This window comes from Bombina bombina, chromosome 6 (genome assembly GCF_027579735.1).
Source record: "Bombina bombina isolate aBomBom1 chromosome 6, aBomBom1.pri, whole genome shotgun sequence".
Taxonomy (NCBI): Eukaryota; Metazoa; Chordata; class Amphibia; order Anura; family Bombinatoridae; genus Bombina; species Bombina bombina.
In genome coordinates this window covers 1,151,479,571-1,151,499,525 of record NC_069504.1, presented here as the reverse complement: position 1 = coordinate 1,151,499,525, position 19,955 = coordinate 1,151,479,571, and the positions used below count along the sequence as shown (strand labels likewise).

The window sequence follows — 19,955 nt, the reverse complement described above, 5'->3', positions numbered from 1 at the left end:
AAGATGATGTGCGTAGTATATTGCACATATACCCCAAAAGTCAAACTGTTGGTCAAAGGTGACGATTATGCGTTAGTTCGTTATATATTGCTTGTCCCGTATAGTAACTTGGAGTCTTTCTGGTGTAACTCTCCTCTGTTAACACAGGGTAGCCTGTTTACCAAAACGTGATAGTATGTGTAAATGGGCCGTGTGTGTCAGCCGTACTATCGGGCTACTATACCTCTAGGTGCCTACCTATCCGTTTGTGGGTATGTCTCGTCCACTCACCGTGTGGCACAGGTATCTTTGCAGCTCCACGGATAGTCGGTAACGTCACACGCCCGTCCGTTCCCTTCGGAAAGTCGATCCGTCCGGCTTAAGGATCCTCGACTCTGCGCAAAGTATGCTGTATGTTATAGAAGAAAAAAGTGCCAATGCAATCCTTTGTAATCCTTAGTCCTTTTAGGTATATAAGGTACAACAAACTTCTGTATGTGTCCGTGAAACAACCATCAACGCGTTTCACCACTTATCGTGGCTTTCTCAAGATGCCCCATTACACACTTGTGTTCACCTTGTGAATTTTATATTCATTAAGATTTTATTAGGACAGTTTTTAGATTTTATATGACCATTGACCGGTCATAGATTTGCAATATTGAGAATTTATGTTTATTACAATAATTGTTTATATTTTTAACCGAGAAATTTGCTATATATATTTTTTATAGAGAGTTTGATTTTTTATACAGGGTTTGATTTATTCCGACCGGTATAAACATCTAGTTATATTTTAATTCCCCGTTGCTGTTAGCGCACTTTCACCAGACTGTAACATTTTTCCTAGCCTATAATGTAGACTGTAACTTGTGCCAGAGGTTGACAAGTTTGAAATTTAGGAGCCAGGCAATGTTTCACATACGACATCCAAGGAATGACTTTATTAGGGGTTAATGTAAAAATTAGGAGCCAGAAATGACATTTTAGGAGCCGTGACGTTCTGGCTCACAGGATTTGTCATCTACAGGCTTAGTCAATACATAGTCATTTTGGTTGTTAAAAACAATGTATGTTGTAATTTTCAGACTGTGGAAAAGAATTTGGATCATACCTTTGGCTTTTCATAATGATTGGGAATCTTTTGCGCGGAATCGGAGAGACGCCAATAACTCCTCTTGGGATTTCTTACCTTGATGACTTTTCTAGACCAGAAAACACTCCCCTCTACATAGGTAAAATATCCCTCTAATATAATGTGATGTTTAGTTAAATACATTTGTTTTTGTCTGAAATGTCAATAAATTAACATATTAGGTGACTGAGAAAACATTTTGAATGCATTAGCCTTGTTTGCTGCAATTGTTTTTTTAACAAACTCATCACCAATCAGGACACATTGCTGTATTAGATACAGCTAGCCATGGTCATACTGTTAGCAATATCACACTTGTTTTGCAGTTTGTAATCTTATCATATCTGTTAAAGCCAATAGGGGACAGATATGAGGCATGGTCCATTTGTGAAGCTGCAATGTTCATCTTAAAGGGACAGAAAATACTTTGTAATTACAGGACTCTTGTCTTCCAATAGATTAAGATATCAGCAGTGTCTGGATGTTACTAAAACAAATTAACACCTTGTTTGCTGCAATCTTTTTTAACAGACAAGCCACACCCACCACTAGAACTGGTAACCACACAATCTATAAATATATAAATATAAATAATGAATGTATAGTTACTGTAGTATTACAATGTACAATTAATTATATTACAGTCTCAAGGTGGTCCTTTTAAATACGTTTTTGTATGAAACTCATTTATTTCATCCCAGTAAGCAGAGAGCATTGTGTACACGTTGTATTAATATTGGGAATTGTTATATAGTCTAAATAAAAAGAGAAATAAATTACAAAGGGTTGAGGGCTGAATTCTGCAACGTTAATAAAATGCATTTAAGCAGATTTGTTTAATGAACAATTATTTCTTTTGATACAAATTATAATAATTAGAAGCTGTGCTGTATCTGCCCTGTGACAATACATATAGATATTATCATTCCACAGAATACATAAGAATATTTATAAATGTTACACATTAGCACAGTCCTGTTTTATGTAAGATTAGATTTCCCCCCAAATCCAGCTAGCAGCCTCTTGCACTTTATCTCAGAAGTCTACATGCTAGAAGCTGCAGGAGAAAGACTTCTTACGGTGTAATACATAGGAAGTTATATTTATGAACACCCAGAGGTTTAAAGAGCCAGTGTACACAGCAATCCCAAGTCTATCATCCTAAAGTAAATACAGTGGGGTAGATTTACCATAGATCGAGCGGACATGATTGACTGTAGCGAATCATGTGCACCTGACCTTGCTAAATGCCGACAACATATGCTGTCTGCATTTATCATTGCACAAGAATTTCTATTAAAATGCTTGTGCAATGCCGCCCCTGCGGACCAGAAACGATCAGGGTCGGAAGCAGCATCCGTTGATTGTTAAATCAACCCCGGTGAGTATAGAAATTAGACTTATCGGCCTCTAGTTATCAAAGCGTCTAATATGGTGCATTCGCGACGTCAAATACGCTCGCCAAACTTCGGCATACATCGCCGTTGCGGACCGTAATACGTTCGCCATAGTTATCAAAAAACCCGTCAAAAATATGCGCGTCAAGTACGGTGCAAAGAGGAGCGGACTGTTGTTAACTAACAGTCATCGACGTCTCAGCGATTCAGGCTTTTCCCAACTTTATTTATATCTTCAGTAAATTCAATGAACAGAGCACATACCTTGTCAGCAGCTGAATGTATATAGATACTGACATTTTTGTTTTCAATTGAATTTTAAAGATAGCAAGTAGTGACATATTCTTAGCAAAATGGAGAGTGATTTTTATTTCTCAAAATGTCATATATTGGACATATTTTACTATACACCAGTGGGAGCTAGCTGGTCATTGACCCTATTATGTATTTATTTTGTCTTTGCATATTAATTAATTGCGACAACTTTGGTCCCACACTGTGCACAAAATATGCAATCCCTATTTTTTAAAGAGAGACACACTTGGAGCCTAATTCATTCAAAGCATTTTTCTTTTTGTATTTTCTATCTAATATATTAAATGTTTCCCACCCCTCTTCCAGTGTCTACATATTATTTTCTAATTGACATCTTTCTTTTGCAGCATCATATATATCTATTTATCTATATCTATATCTATCTGAAGGGTATAGGAAACAACAAATATTTACACCAGTGGGAGCTAGCTGGTCATTGACCCTATTATGTATTTCTTTTGTCTTTGTATATTAATTAATTGCGACAACTTTGGTCCCACACTGTGCACAAAATATGTAATCCCTAATTTTTAAAGAGAGACACACTTGGAGCCTAATTCATTCAAAGCATTTTTCTTTTTGTATTCTATATATAATGCATTAAATGGTCCCCCCTTCCAGTGTCTACATATTAATTTCTAATTGACATATATATATATATATATATATATATATATATATATATTACTTAACATCTCTGTCTCTCTGTATGTATGTACATATTTATCAATGTCATTATTAAATAGAATAATAGATGTATTTATGTATATATTTTTTTTTAATTAATATATATTTTTAATTAACAAATGGGACAGCAATATCATAGAATATAATTTCAAGCGACAATACAAACCTTGAACTTTTACTAAAGGAACACTAAGCACATTTATGTACTTTATGAATTATGATTTAACATTCAAGTTCAAATTATTTTCAAAATTACTACTATTAACCATTTTAATTAGTTCTTTGTTTATGTTTATTTTAAAAAAGGCTAGGCTGAGGAGCAAGAGAAATTCAATTGAATCCCCCTTGGAAAATCACTATTTCATTGGTGATGTTCAATCAGCAAGGTCAACTCATCTTCTGATTAAAAATGGTCACAATTCATAAATTGAAATGTTTGATGTAAAATACAGATACAAATAGACTGATGACAATTTGAGAATCTGACTATCTTACAAAGTTGATTAAAATTGGACGCTCTATCTGAAGCATGAACAATAAAATTGATGTTTATTTTCACTTTACTCCTCAGATAACCTTTTCTACTTGAAATAGCAATGCACATGTGAAAAGCAATCATATAATGATTCCGATTTAACAAATATCTGCCGGACCTGATCCGACAGAGCGGATCAGGTCCGCCAGACCTTGCTGAATATGCTTTCTGTATTCAGCATTGCACCATCAGTTCTTGTGAGCTCCTGCTGCAATGCCGCACCCTGCAGACTTGAGGATAATTGTCCACCAGCAGGGGGTGTCAATTAACCCAATCGTACTGTATCGTTTGGAATTGTTGAGATTCCTGTCCGCCTTATAAGATCAGGTGGACAGGGTTATTGAGCAGCAGTCTTTAGCCCGCTGCTCCCTAACTTGTGTTTCTGTTGATTAATACTGGCCAGAAACACTTCCCCTTAATCGTCCCCTTAATAAATGTGCCTCAATGCATCTATGTGCTTTCATCAATCAGCAGCTATACAGTTTTAAAAATTGTAGGATATTTATACTGATTTATCTTGTTTTTTTTCATGTCACTAGAAATGAATCTTTAAATGAATACAGTGAGACATTAATTACTATAAAATATATTTTTTAATCCTAAAAAAAACGTAATTTCTTTTTTTTAAACTTTTTTTCAACACAAAAAAATATTCAATCACAGATCATTGAGGGCCTCCTGCATATTCCGCACAGCCCTAGAAACAGCTCTTAGGGCCTGTGCAAGATCTTCAAATATATCTTGCAGGAATGGCCCAGTTTGGGTCCCCTGATCTTGATCTAGAAAAAGAACAAAAGAACGTATGTTAGATAAATTATTTATCAAGATAGAATTTGGGAAACATTATATTCTTTTTACTTACATTCCACTCTAGGCACCTCCTCCTCTTCCTCCCTAGCCACCTCCTCCTCTTCCTCCCTAGCCACCTCCTCCTCTTCCTCCCTAGCCACCTCCTCCTCTTCCTCCCTAGCAACCACCTCCTCTTCTTCCCTAGCCACCTCCTCCTCTTCCTCCCTAGCCACCTCCTCCTCTTCCTCCCTAGCGACCTCCTCCTCTTCTTCCCTAGCCACCTCCTCCTCTTCCTCCCTAGCCACCTCCTCCTCTTCCTCCCTAGCCACCTCCTCCTCTTCCTCCCTAGCCACCTCCTCCTCTTCCTCCCTAGCCACCTCCTCCTTTTCCTCCCTAGTTACCTCCTCCTCTTCCTCCCTAGCGACCTCCTCCTCTTCTTCCCTAGCCACCTCCTCCTCTTCCTCCCTAGCCACCTCCTCCTCTTCCTCCATAGCCACCTCCTCCTCTTCCTCCCTAGCCACCTCCTCCTCTTCTTCCCTAGCCACCTCCTTGTCTTCCTCCCTAGCCACCTCCTCCTCTTCCTCCCTAGCCACCTCCTCCTCTTCCTCCCTAGCCACCTCCAACTCTTCTTCCCTAGCCACCTCCTCCTCTTCCTCCCTAGTTACCTCCTCCTCTTCCTCCCTAGCCACCTCCTCCTCTTCTTCCCTAGTCACCTCCTCCTCTTCCTCCCTAGCCACCTCCTCCTCTTCCTCCCTAGCCACCTCCTCCTCTTCCTCCCTAGTTACCTCCTCCTCTTCCTCCCTAGCCACCTCCAACTCTTCTTCCCTAGCCACCTCCTCCTCTTCCTCCCTAGTTACCTCCTCCTCTTCCTCCCTAGCCACCTCCTCCTCTTCTTCCCTAGCCACCTCCTCCTCTTCCTCCCTAGCCACCTCCTCCTCTTCTTCCCTAGCCACCTCCTCCTCTTCCTCCCTAGCCACCTCCTCCTCTTCCTCCCTAGCCACCTCCTCCTCTTCCTCCCTAGCCACCTCCTCCTCTTCTTCCCTAGCCACCTCCACCGCTGGTGACAAGGGGTTTTCCAATGGATTCCCCGGTACTTGGTCGTCTGTAAGAGATGAAGCATAATAATGAATAAGTATTAGTATGATCAATGACAACTCCAAAATTTTACAATTATTTCATTAAAAACTATTTAAAAATTCCTCCAAAATTTTAATTTTTAAATAGATACATAAAATGGAAAAGCAAAACAAATCTTTTCCTTCAGCTTTTATAAAGAGACTAGAAATGTTTTCAATCATTATAATTTACTTCATTCTTCTATTATACTTTTAAGAAAAGCATATCTAGATATTCTCCGCAGTTGCAGAATTTATAATGATCAGAGATGCCTTGAATAACTGTCTCATCCATATGCAATGTGATAACTTCATCAAAGGACAGATATAGAATGAAGTAAATGTATTAGAACTAAATTGTCAACTTTTTTAATCTTCAAATCTTTATCTAAATTCTGAAAGAAAATGTTTGTTTTTAGTGTCCTTTCAACATGCACCCGAAAGAACATTTAAATTAAACAAATTGTAAAGTTAAAAAATTCCAACATAGTATGATAATTGGAAAATTACCTTGGATATTAGGGACTTCCTCTTCTGTCCCTGAATCCTCATGAGGAGCAGTAATGAAACTAAGTGACAACAATGGCGAGGACCGGTTGCTCCTCGGCGTTGCCATTGAAACTGGCCTCATGTATCTTGGTACTCGAGTACGCCTGCGATCTGTGAAAATATAAAGTATGTACACATTAGATACAGGTTATATATTATTGTTGAGTTATGTATCTGCAGCATCAATGCATGTAATGTACAAAAATAAATAAAAAATTGTTTAGAGAGAGAGAGACAGAGAGACAGCAATATCTCTCTGTCTCTCTCTGTCTCTCTCTGTCTCTCTCTGTCTCTCTCTCTCTCTGTCTGTCTCTCTCTCTGTCTGTCTCTCTCTGTCCCTCTCTCTCTGTCTGTCTGTCTCTCTCTATCTGTCTTTCTCTCTCTGTCTGTCTCTCTCTGTCTCTCTCTCTCTGTCTGTCTGTCTGTCTCTCTCTGTCTGTCTCTCTCTATCTGTCTTTCTCTCTCTGTCTGTCTCTCTCTGTCTGTCTCTGTCTATATATATATATATATGTGTATATATATATATATATATATATATATATATATATATATATATATATATATATATATATATATATATATATATATATACATGCATCTTCAATATATGATTAAACTTTAATGTATCATTGTTAATAATCATGATGGAGCATGAATATTTGATTAAAATAAAACATTATTATATCTCTTTTTCTCTCTTTAAATATGTCTCAATAAAATTAATTATGTTGATAATGTAAGGGTGAAATAAATTGTATTGCATTGACCCTCTACAGTAATTATGGGTTGATGAATGACATTAATTTTTTGAATTCAAGTAAGTGAAATACATAGAAATAACAAAAATAAATGGCCTGCTCAAAATAAATTATATTCTCAAAGAAATGTAAGGTATTTATGTAACACAGTAAAATAAAAATGATTAATTCATAAAACCATGAACAATTAATTTAATTTTTAATTAATTGCGTCATTTAAGTATCCATCTATTCATTATTAATTTCTAAGTATAATACACAAATATATACTTACATGTACGAACAAGCGCTCTTAATTCTGTATAGCGCTCCTGCTCGTGCCGCCTAAGGTCCGAAAACCTTCGCAGGCAGTTGCGCCATGTACGGTTGATCCCCGACACCCTCCGCATTCTCCGCATCATCTCATAGATGATGCGGTCACGATCTTCGTGCTGGATCCCCCGGACACCACCTATGCGACAGGGAAAATACCTGTTCATCCCGTACACTAATATTAATAAGTTACCCTGGGTGAAAGGTGTCGCCATTTTTTATCTCGCAAAAAATTTTATGACATTTTTTGAAAGTGCGACATAAATATAGCAATTATAGAGAAATATGATTGGTTCTTGCAAGTGTACATAAAAATATCAATATTTGGTTGGCGGATTATATGTAGCACGTGTTCCTGACGATTAATATGCAAATTTAATTTTCAAATGGTATAATACATGCGTCACTAATGACTGACTGTCAATAAATTGAAATTTAGTTGTGAAAAAATATAAAATACCCAAATTTGAGCATAGGATTGTCTGGATTCATACGTCCTAAAAGTATTATCAAATATTAATAGATACGATCCCTTTGTTTGCTGTCAATAGCACCCTCTTAATCTTTGTGAAATATAATTTTTGTATATTGCTGTCGCACCAAAATAATATCCGATATTTTTTTGTAGTTAAAAATGTCGCCATCATTCACTCAGGCCGAATTGTTAATTTTAGTGTTTGGGATGAATAGACATTTCCCCAACTTTTAAAAAAACATCTATGGCGCTAAATTAGTTGGTGAAGGTGAATCCGTCATGCTTGTCTATAGGATGTCATACTTATCTACAAGTATAAACAAGTATGACACCCTGTAGAGAAGGATGACCATTCATCCCAAACACTAAAATTAACAATTCGGCCTGAGTGAATGGTGGCGCCATTTTTAACTACAAAAAAAATATCGGATATATTTTATTAGTGCGACAGCGATATACAAAAATTAGACAAATTTGATTGGTTCTTGAAAGTGTAAATAATAAACATAATATTCGGTTGGCTGATTGCATGTCTCACGTGTTCATCATTACTGGTTCTTGAAAGTGTAACTAAAAATATTAGGTTGGGTGCTTAGATGTTTCACGGGTTCATAACGATTACTGTGTAATTCCTTAACATAAAAAAACATGCGACATTACTGAATCAACGTAAAACAAATTAATTTACTTACGGTTTATTCAAATATAAAATTGTGATCATAGGATTGCCTGTATTCATGCGGCTTCAAAGTATCAGCAAATATTTAAAGAGATCCCTCTCCTGTCGGACAATAGACCTCAAATATAATACGTTAATGTAAACTAGGATGAACCCTTTTATAGACAACTATGACACACTGTAGACAAGTATGACACACTGTAGACAAGTATGACGGATTCACCGTCATCAAATAATTTATACTGCGCCATATATTTTAAAATATTCACTAATATTGCTTTACTGAGGCATCAAGAGATCGTTATTATTCGATCATTATATTAAACGGGCGTCATAAATGAGTATAATCACCTATGCTTTACAAGAGCTGTAGGTCCAAGAGAGAGTTGATATATTTATTGATATTTATTAATATTTATTTATTCACTTGCTGCTCACTTATTTTTATCTTGTTATGTCTGCGCCTGGGAAAACAAAGTCAGGGTGCAGCATACAATTTAATTTTCAGCAAAATAAAGTTTTAGTGACCCTTGTTTTAGAGCACTATGATTTTATTATTGGTTCTAAAGCCCATAAGACCTCGCTCTCCAGGAAATCAGAGATCTGGAGAGCAATAGCTGACAGTGTGTCCGCCGAAGGGACTAATCCCAAAACAGTGACACACTGTAAGAAACGATTTTCGGACATCAAAGGAAACTTAAAGGCCAAGCTGTCCAGGGAGTTACAGTCTGCACGTATGACCGGTGGTGGCGAGCCATATGTGACTGAGCTATCCGAATATGAGGTTCAGCTGCGGGAGAAGCTGGGAGCAAACATGACGCTCGGTCTGGATTTAGTGGGGCATGATACTGATGAGTTAGCAGGTAAGATGATATTACTTGAGATATTGATGTCGCACATTTTTTAGTTGTTCCACCAAATGTTTAGTAAAGGGACATAACACCCACATGTTTTATTTTATGATTTAGAAAGAGAATGCAATGTTAAACATATTTTTAATTTACTTCTATTATCTAATTTGTTTTATTCTCTTGATATTATTTGAAGAAAAGCATATCTAGATATGCTCAATAGCTGCTGATTGGTTGCTGCACATAGAAGCATCATGTGATTGGCTCACCCATGTGCATTGCTTTTTCTTCAAATAAGGATATTTTACAAATAAAGCAAAATAAAATATGGAAGTCAATTGGAATGTGTTTTACATTTTTATTATCAATCTGAATCATGAAAGAAAGATTTTTGGTTTAGTGCCCCTTTAAGATCAGGATGTGCAATATTAGTGATAATAATATTTTATTTCATGTATTTTGTTGAAGCATCTACCAGTGCAGCAGCTGCTGTTGCTGCTGCTGCAGTTCCAGCTAGTGATGCTGCCACGGATGGCGATGAGACCCTCCTATTGCCCGTCAGTATCCACACTGAATCCAGCCACAGCTTCTCCTCGGCTGCCACGCACCCGGACATTATGTGCAGCACCCCTGATGGAGCAAGCATTGGCCGATCTACAAGTATGTTTAATATTATTAGCTTGCTTTTAATTTAATTGTTATCACTTGTATGATTGTTCTAATTTCTAAATATGTATATTCAATTTTCATTATACAGCTGATGTCCAAAGGGCTTTAGGACCCCCTCCAAGATCTAAGATCTCCTCCTCAGGTAACAAAAAAAACATCAAACATGAATGTTATCTGTGCTCAAAGTATCAGATTTGTCAATCGCTCAATGTGAATGTTTTTTTTATTTTTTTAAAGAACAATATCAATTTCATACACATTAATGGGAAATGACATACATTGTTTAGATAATCTCTCATTTCATAGTATTTCAAAGAATTGGACAGTCAAATGATGTCAGTTTAGCTATATATTTACAGGCACATGAAACAAAAACACCTATTCATTGGATTAGGAGAGTGAATACTAGATTACACATATGTAAAACTTTGAGATATTTTTAATTTGCATCATTAGATTTTTAGACTTTAGATTAAAAGGTTTAATTTGAAAGCACTGTAGTATCATAGAACCAAGCTTATAGATGATGATTGCTACATGCATACATGTATAGATAGGTATACTTATATACTGATTGTGATTGGCTCACCAATGTGTTAAGTGATCAAACAATAGTGCATTGTTTCTCCTTCAAAAAAAGATAGAGTAAATAAATACAATGAAATAGATATGTTATTGAAAATTTAATTTTTTATTATATATCTTAAAGGGATAGTTTAGTTAACATTAACATTTAATGGTTCAGATAGAACATACAATGAAAGGGACATGAAACCCACATTTTGTATTCTCATTAGTTAAAAGACGAGGCATTTTCAAACATCTTTCTAATTTATTTCTATTATCTAATTTGTTTTATTCTCTTTATATTTATTTTTTAAAAGCATATCTAGATATGCTCACTATCTGTTGATTGGTTGCTGCACATAGAAGCATTGTGTGATTGGCTCACCCATGTGCATTGCTTTTTCCGAGAGTCTGAATACTCCCAATAAACATGGCCCTTAAAGCTACATACGGAGCTTGATAAATGGACCTCTCTCTCTCTTATGTATTAACCGACAAATGGAGTTGGAGATAACAAGTTTATTGCGAGCATGCAGGCTTTACAGAAAATGCAGTTATAAGCAGATGTATAAAGAATGCTGCTCCATACCCTTGACGCTATTCACCACAATTGAGTCTGATCTTGTTTATTGACACAGTGCTGACGGGCCATTGTCCGCGACTCTGAAGGGGGCATTCTCTACATTCAGTGAGTTATTGCAGACATGATCTGCACTGTTGGATCATGTCCAACAGAACAAAGATAAATAGGCCTAGAATATATTCTCTGTGCAACATCATTGTCACTACTCAAGCTTATCACACCATTAGTGGTGCTTGTAATCATGTCATTGATTAATAAACAGTCTAAACAGATTTTGATATTGTTGAATTTATAAAATTGATGTGTTAAAAATGATGTTGTACGGTGAATAATTTCATACAATGTTGAATATGATATATGTTTTATACTAAGCCCCTTTAAAATTAAAAATGTATATTCACATTTGTATTTATTTTATACATTTAAGATAACCTAAAATATACAAATCATTAATGTTAAAATACAGTGTCTTACAATTTTTATCTAGTTATGATTTATTTAAGATATATGTTTAATATCATATGCATTTAATCCTTCAAATGACATTAAGTTACCTAAGAATATATATGTTATTTTTCATTTCTTTAGATGTCGAACGTGCATTGCAGACTTCGGAGGAGATCGACTGTTGTCTTCGTGGGCTGAGAGATTTGACAGAGGAGTTGTCCCTGGGAGAGACACAATTTCCAGAATCACAGGATCAGGGAATCTCCCAGGGAACATCAGATATAGATTCTCTCAGCCATTCTGCCCCTCCTGACCCCGAAAACACAGCTGCTTTGGACCCTGGTGCCCCTCCTGTCCCTGTTGTTCATGCCCAATCAGCTCATGGCCGTGCTGATCCTGGCCACCGACTGCCTCACATCAATGATGATGAGGCAATCGTGGAAATGTTAGATCTGGCCAGGCAGTACCGAGAACAACACCGTGAATTGCATGGGGCATTAAGGTTATCTGTTGAGCAAACAGGGCAGATATTAGAGAGGGGCATTACAGTAGATAGGGACAGATTAGATATAGAGAGGGAAAGGTTGAGAGTAGATTCAGTGAGAATAGATTTAGAGAGGGAAAGATTTGTATTTGAATGACGTAGGGAAAGTAAAAGATTAGAGTTAGAGAGGGATAGATTAAATTATGAAATGCAGAGGGATAGTGATAGATTATACTTCAATAGGGAAAGATTAGCGTTTGATAGGTCCAGGGCAGCTGAAGAGCAGCTAGAATGGCAGCGTCGGGAGAGGGCAGACGAAGACAACAGGGTTTTAAATCGTCACTTAATTTTAAACTTGGGGAGAAGGGGAACAAGGGAGAGATTACCCCCCTCTCTCCCTCACCCAAAAGAAAAAAAGATTAGGGTGTTTTAATTTGCTCATTTTATTAGGGTTTTTAATATTATTTTTATTATGTATGTGTTTATGTTTTTATGATTTTTAATTTAAAAATATGAAACAAATATTTTTAAATTATTTAAAAAATGTCGGTTTTTAAGATTATTAATTTTAAAATATGTAATGAATATTTTTGAATTAAAGAAATGTCAATGTTTTTATGATTTTTAATGTAAAAATATTATTAAAATATTTTTAAATTATTAATATATTTTTAATTTAAAAATTTTTTTTTTTAATTATTATTAATAAATGTCTGGATGTTTTTATGATTTTAAATTTAAAAATATGAAATTAATATTTTTAAATTTTTAAAAAATGGCGATGGTTTTATGATTTTTTAATTTAAAAATATGAATAAAATATTTTTAAATAATTTTTTTTAATAAAAATATATTTTAACATTATTAATAAATGTGTTTGTTATTACTTGATTTACACTTTACAAATGACTGATGTTCTAATTTAATGCAGGAGTAACATTATCTACTCTTATTATTCAATGTTAAAATTAATAAACATAAGAACATTTATTTTTTAATAAAATAATTAATATTGAGCTTTTGGATAAACAACTCAATTAGAATAAAGTTTACTTGATCAATAATTCAAATGTAAATATTCATTGTTAACATGTGATATTCACATGTGTAACAATTTTTGTAATTGTCTTGAAATCTTAATTTTAAAATGAAAGTCCATACCCTTGGACAGCACTTATTTATTGGTGGATGAATGTATACACCAATCAACAAGAACAACCAAGGTAGTTAAACAAAATGGGCTTGCATATAAAGTTAGCAAATTTATTTTTAAAAAAATACACAAAGAAAATGAATTTCTTTTTCTAATAGGAGTAATTATAAAGTTGATTACAATTGTATGCTCTATATGAATAACACATAGAAAATCAAGTTCAGTGTCTCTTTATTATTTCTAACATAAAAAAAAATATTTAGAGAGAGAGAGATAGATTGTGAGAAAGAGAGAGATTGAAAGAGAGAGATTGAGAGAGTGCAATTGTGAGAGAGAGAGATTGAGAGAGTGCAATTGTGAGAGAGAGAGATATTGTGAGAGAGAGAGAGATTGTGAGAGAGAGAGATTGTGTGAGAGAGAGAGAGAGAGAGAGAGAGAGAGAGAGATTGTGAGAGAGAGAGATTGTGAGAGAGAGATATCGTGAGAGAGAAAGAGAGAGATTGTGAGAGAGAGATTGCGAAAGAGATAGAGAGAGGGAGATTTAGAGAAATGGAGAGAGAGAGAGACTGTAATATAGATAAAGACAGACAGTGCGAGAAACACATGTATACATTTATAAACCTGTAGTGCATTGCTGCTCTGTCCATTAATGTTAACAATAATTTTTATCTTCAATTTTATATTATTTTAATGTGACAGTGAAATTAAAAAATTATTGTTTTTAAATAATTTTTGTAAAATTCATATAGATAACATTGAGCTCATGCACGTTAAAGGGACAATTAACCAATATTTTTTTATTGTTTTTTTATATGCAGATAGAGCATGACATTTTAAGCAACTTTTTAATTTACTCCTATTCTCTGATGTTCTTCATTATCTTGTTATATTAATTGTAAATGCAAGAATGTAATTGTTAATTCTGGGACATTTATGGTGATAAACTTGTTTATTCTAAAATGCAAGTATGCCTAAAGAAATGAAATAAGTGGTAATTTTGAAAAAAGAAAGAAAGATTCTTAACACATATAAAATAAAATTCTTGTTATAGCCTTCCAAATAACAACAGAGTCAAGTGTAGATCTCAATTATTTTTATTTAATGAGATTTTATTAAACATGTGTCTCATCAACTTTACATTAAACAATTGCAACATTTGCCCAAATGAACCACTTTCAATCAATGGCTTTACAATGATATACAATATCATTCATTGAAACGACAATATTTGCTCAACAGTAATCCAAAATATAGCAGCTTTTGGATTAAAAATAATAATGTAAAGTAAAGAAAAACACAAATAAAAACTGTATGTTGGGGGGGCGGAGCCTGCAGCTGAAGAAGCAAGTCGCATACTGTGGAGGCTCCTGACTTTATTTGACTTTTAACTACATTAATCTATTTTTCTAAGAAGTTTCACCATGGGTCCCTAAAGATAAGTGCACCCTGTAGCGGGTTATTGCTGGGGACTTTAGTGGGGAACCTAAAGTTCATAAGCTTGAAGCATCTGTCTGAGCTGAAGGCCGTATCACCAACATGGAGAGTGCCATCTTTTCTGAGATACAAGCCCTGTTTGCAAAGCACGAGCTGCTGATACTTAAAAGATTTGATTCCCTAATAGAAGCTATAGAAGCAGACACTCTGATGCAAAGCGGCCTGAGCATGTGGTACAGGGGGAGGCAATCCTCAGAGTGCAGCTCATCACCATGCAGCTAAACATGGAGGATAGCCCGGATATGCCTATCTACCCTCAGGAAAAGCGATTGCAAGCCGAAGCTGTGGAGGATAGTTGTGGCGGTGCTGGCGGTTCACCTGATGGGCTGCGTCATGTCTCACGGGCACTTAAAAACGGTCCCTATGTGATCGGAGGAGCCCCCGCTTACGGCTGTGAGGTGGCGGGCGCAAATGCTGTTGCTGGTGAAGGAGTGAGATGGAGTGTAGCCAGCTCCCGCGAACATGATGATGCTGCTATGAGTAAGGAGATAGTGGTCTGCCGCCACTCTACTGACCTGAATCTCTTCTTGGTCTGGGACTGGGTGACGAGTCCCGTAGTCGCCCGAAAACCGGACATAGCCCCGCAACTCAGGCTCTTCCTGTTTGAGGACACATGGCTCTCCGACACCCGTGAATCAGTGGGAGTCGGGTGATAATTAATACATAAACGGGGACGCAGCCTGCTTAGGGCAACAGACACTGCTTGTCTTCAATCTACAGTGGAACTGCACCTATAGAACTGGCATAGGGTAAACATCCCCCCATTGATGTGACTTATCATTGGAAGCACAAAATGTTTTAACTTAATGACAGCCTCCAAGCTTGAAATATATGTGTTTTGTGACTTATGAAAGTGGCCTGCTTTTCCTTTAAGAATTGCATTGTGTATACTCACATTATGTTTTTCTTATTTTTTTTGATACTTGCCATTTATCTGACCAATTGTTTTGCAACATCAGGGTTAGTTTTAGACAGATATATTTTCAGGATCAGCCTTTCATAAACTATGGGGTCTACCCTGTTAAATACATATTCTCTGCTATTTGCTTACCACTGGGTCTAACTTATGCATTTCATAGGGCTAAGGTATTAAGCAGCAGCTATTTTTTTACAATACCCTGTATATACAATTGCCTCTCTGTCGTCTGCGGCCGGGATGATGGAGTCGCAGAGGCTGCCTAGTCTAACCCTTTGGATAATATATTGCAGATGGCATGTGCTATATCTATAAGTAGCTTGTAATTTAATGTTTGCCTTCTGGGTCAATGAGGAGAATTACATAATCAACTTCTCTAGAGTAAGTGACTACTAAAATTTGGGCTCTGCCTCCTATGTTTGCTCTAACCAGGGTGTAGGGGTTTCAAGAAGTATAAAGTTATATTAGACATTAAATGGGAGCAATGCTTGAGTCCCTGTATGCTTAAGTCTATTATTAATAGTGAGGTTAGTGGGACCTGTGGGGGGTGTGAGTGTATTTCCCTCTACTTTTGTTACTTGTGTATGTATCTAACCCTGAAATTCAGACTTTTTGCACCCTATGGTTGACTTATACCTGGTTATTTATTTATACTCCCTGTATTTGATTTTATGTATAAAGTTCTATATTTCTTATAGTATACACAGAGAATATCTCTATATAGACGGAGCAGGCCACACACTATATTAGTTTCCGCACCCCCCCTACTAATTTTACTTGTAGGGGAGGGAGGTGACTTGTCAACCTCCACAATCTCGGGCAGATCTGGGAAGTTTCTGCCCATCCTTATTGTTATTATGTTTATAATGGGCCCACTTATGTAGTTTTTTTTATCATAGACCTGTGAATGTTCCACAGGGGGCGAGCACAAGATTTCCTATAGAGCTTTTCCAGCCTGTTAAAAGGCGCCTCCCCCTGAAGCTCATACTTAGTACTCTCTCTCTGGCGCTGCCTACCTGTGGAGTGTATATGTTTGCGATCTATTTCATTGAAGGTCAAATAAGGGCCTATGGAGTCTTCCTCCGACTGAATACTATTAAAGTGAAAGGAAGTCTATAAGTGACTTCGTACTATGTGGAGGTTGCACGTCAGATTAAAATAGTTGAAATAGAAAAAACTGAGGTAATATTTTATATGTTCTCTTGTGTGTTGGATAGGCATTGCTACTTATATTTTAAGGGCCCCAGCCCCGCATTTTCTTTTAGAGGGTTCTACTTCAACTTGGTATATTATAACATATCTCACTTGTTAGGTTTATTCAATCCTGGTATTAAATGCTGTATATTGTGTTTGAGATTCCAAGGAGTTTATACTGGAATGTTGATACTTTGATACTCTGATTTCATGTCTGATGTATATTGAAAATGTATAACTCTGGAAAATACGCAATTTTGGCTTGAAGCATACTCTCTCTTATGATTGTAGTGATGTCTATGCATTTACCTCAATAAAAATTATTTAAAAAAAAAAAAAAAAAAAAACCTGTATGTTGCACAATCAAGCTTCTTGCCCAAAAAACGCCTGGATATAGACTGCTCGAGCTTGGACACCCAGAGCATCTTGCTCCAGGTCTGGGTTGATGAATTGACCATACTCATTGTCCAAGCTCTCCATATCTATATCCAGGATTTTTAGGGCAATATTGTGCAACATACAGCAAACCATAAAAATTAAGGAGACTTTGGAGGGGGCGTACTGAAGAACACCACCAGAGGTGTCCAAGCAGCGGAAACGGCTCTACAGCACGCCAAAGGTGCGCTTAATAACAGATCTTGTTGCAGTGTGTGCACGGTTGTAGCACACCTCTTCCATTCCATTGGGGTTTTGGACGGGTGTGAACAGACACGGAAGACACGGATACCCAGAATCACCTGCACAAACAAAATAGATCATTGACATTAGCAATCAAAATGAATAAAATATTTCATATACATAGGTTAGAGTATGTAAGAGATATTTACCTATCAGGATTCCCTCTGGCATTTGGCCCTCCTGGAACCGATGGTAGATGGTAGAATTCCGGAGGATGAAGGAATTGTGATTGCAGCCAGGGAGTCCCGATCGAACACTCATCACTCTCAACCTGGCGTCACAGATGACCTGGATATTCAGCGAGTGATTGAATTTCCTATCCCAGTAGGGCTCCTCTTGACCACTGGGAGGCTGCACTAAGATGTGTGTGCAGTCTATGGCCCCCAATACCCTTGGCAATCCAGCTCGATGGTAGAACTGGAGCTTGACAGCATGCCACCCCTCCAGAGTGTTTGGGAAGTGGACATGATGGACTAGGCATCGGTGAAAAGCATCCAGGACAATTTCAGATGACGTGAGAAGGTTGTCTGGCTCATACCAACGCCTAGACCTGTCACAGCCTGGAATGACCCAGTTGCCAAGAAATAGAGGACCGCAAGCAGCTTTACCATCCCAGGGATTGCCCTCGTTCTTCTAGTGAGTGGCTCGAAAGAGTCCGCGATCTCAACGTAGAGCCTCTCAATAGAGGCCCTATCCAGTCGAAATCGACGGATCACCTCTCAGTCACTGAGGGCATGGAGCCCAATCCTTGGGTAGAAAACCCTTGGCACTCGCCGGCGTCTTCCGTGTTGTATTGCAGCCATCAACACCCGTCTTGCCCTGCGTCTCCTTAAGAACAGAACAAAATTAACAACATTGAGGATGTCCATCCTCAAAGTAACACCAAATAATAATAATGAAATGCAGTGATTGAAGAGCCCCTTTTATAACGCCTAGTTTCACAGATGTAAACGTTTTCATTAATTGACTAAATTGGTGCAGCAATCATTACCTAACACATGACTTGCACATTTTGATAACTATTGCATCATATTACGCGCAATTAAAGTGACAAATTATTTTAAAAGACGTATTTGTCTTTTTTATCGTGTCATTTGACGAGCACAATACGATATTCATAAAAATATCTTATTAAGCCATTCAGGTGTGTTTATCACCTGTAAGAAATGCAGGTGTCTGTGCAATTATCAAAATTAGTTAGTAAAAACACATGAGTATTTTGCTCTAGTTTCAATGTTATTTCATATTTTTCTGTTTGGATCGCAGCATTATGAAGGTGAAAAAGGTCAGTGATTACTGTGTTTTTAAGATTAAATATTAGTGTAATAACATTTGCAATCCTAAGTAACAAAAAGAATGCAGTGTCGAACATTATGATGTGAAATATTTTGATATCCTTGATGTGATTCCTAATTCTATTTACAAATCAGTTCAATGTATTTTGAAAGTACAAAGGTAAACAGTGACATAAAGCCAAGTTAAATTTATAATTGCATTTTAGCTACAAAAAGGGATCCTAGCAACTGACTGAAATCAGTTCAATGTATTTTGAAAGTGCAAAGTTACACAGTGACATAAAGCCATCAAATTTATAAGGGCATTTTAGCTGCAAAAAGAGATCCTAGCAACTGACTGAAAAACGTGACTATTATAGGTTATCCTAGTGAATTACCTTTTAAGCCTCCACGATGCTGTCATCCAAACAAAATCAGAGTTCATGTCATGCCTATGTAAATATGCATGTGTTTTTAAAAATTAATTGATAGCCTAATTAGTATTGTGCATAATTAATTAATAGCCTAATTTGTATTGTGTATAATTAATTGATAGCATAATTGCTGTGCAGTGTCATTCTTTTCCTATATTTTGTGTGAATGTGTTTTTCTTTAACAAAATTGTAACAATTGCTGTGCAGTGTTTTCATTCTTTTCCTATCCTTTGTGTGAATGTGTTTTTCATTTTCAAAATTGTAACAATTGCTGTGCAGTGTTTTCATTCTTTTCCTATCCTTTGTGTGAATGTGCTTTTCTTTAACAAAACTGTAACAATTGCTGTGCAGTGTTTTCATTCTTTTCCTATCCTTTGTGTGAATGTGTTTTTAATTTTTAAAATTGTAACAATTGCTGTGCAGTGTTTTCATTCTTTTCCTATCCTTTATGTAAATGTGTTTTTCATTTTCAAAATTGTAACAATT

The 19,955-nt window shown here is 36.4% G+C and overlaps 1 protein-coding gene across 3 annotated transcripts in view; it reads left to right on the top strand.

The window, feature by feature from the left end:
* LOC128664298 (solute carrier organic anion transporter family member 1C1) overlaps nucleotides 1–19,955 on the top strand; it is a 329,411-nt gene that overhangs the window by 210,576 nt on the left and 98,880 nt on the right. For all 3 annotated transcript variants that reach the window (XM_053719135.1, XM_053719133.1, XM_053719134.1), the window contains one exon: nucleotides 1,068–1,214. In XM_053719135.1, the coding sequence (XP_053575110.1) occupies nucleotides 1,068–1,214 (147 nt within the window). The remainder of the gene's footprint in view (nucleotides 1–1,067; nucleotides 1,215–19,955) is intronic.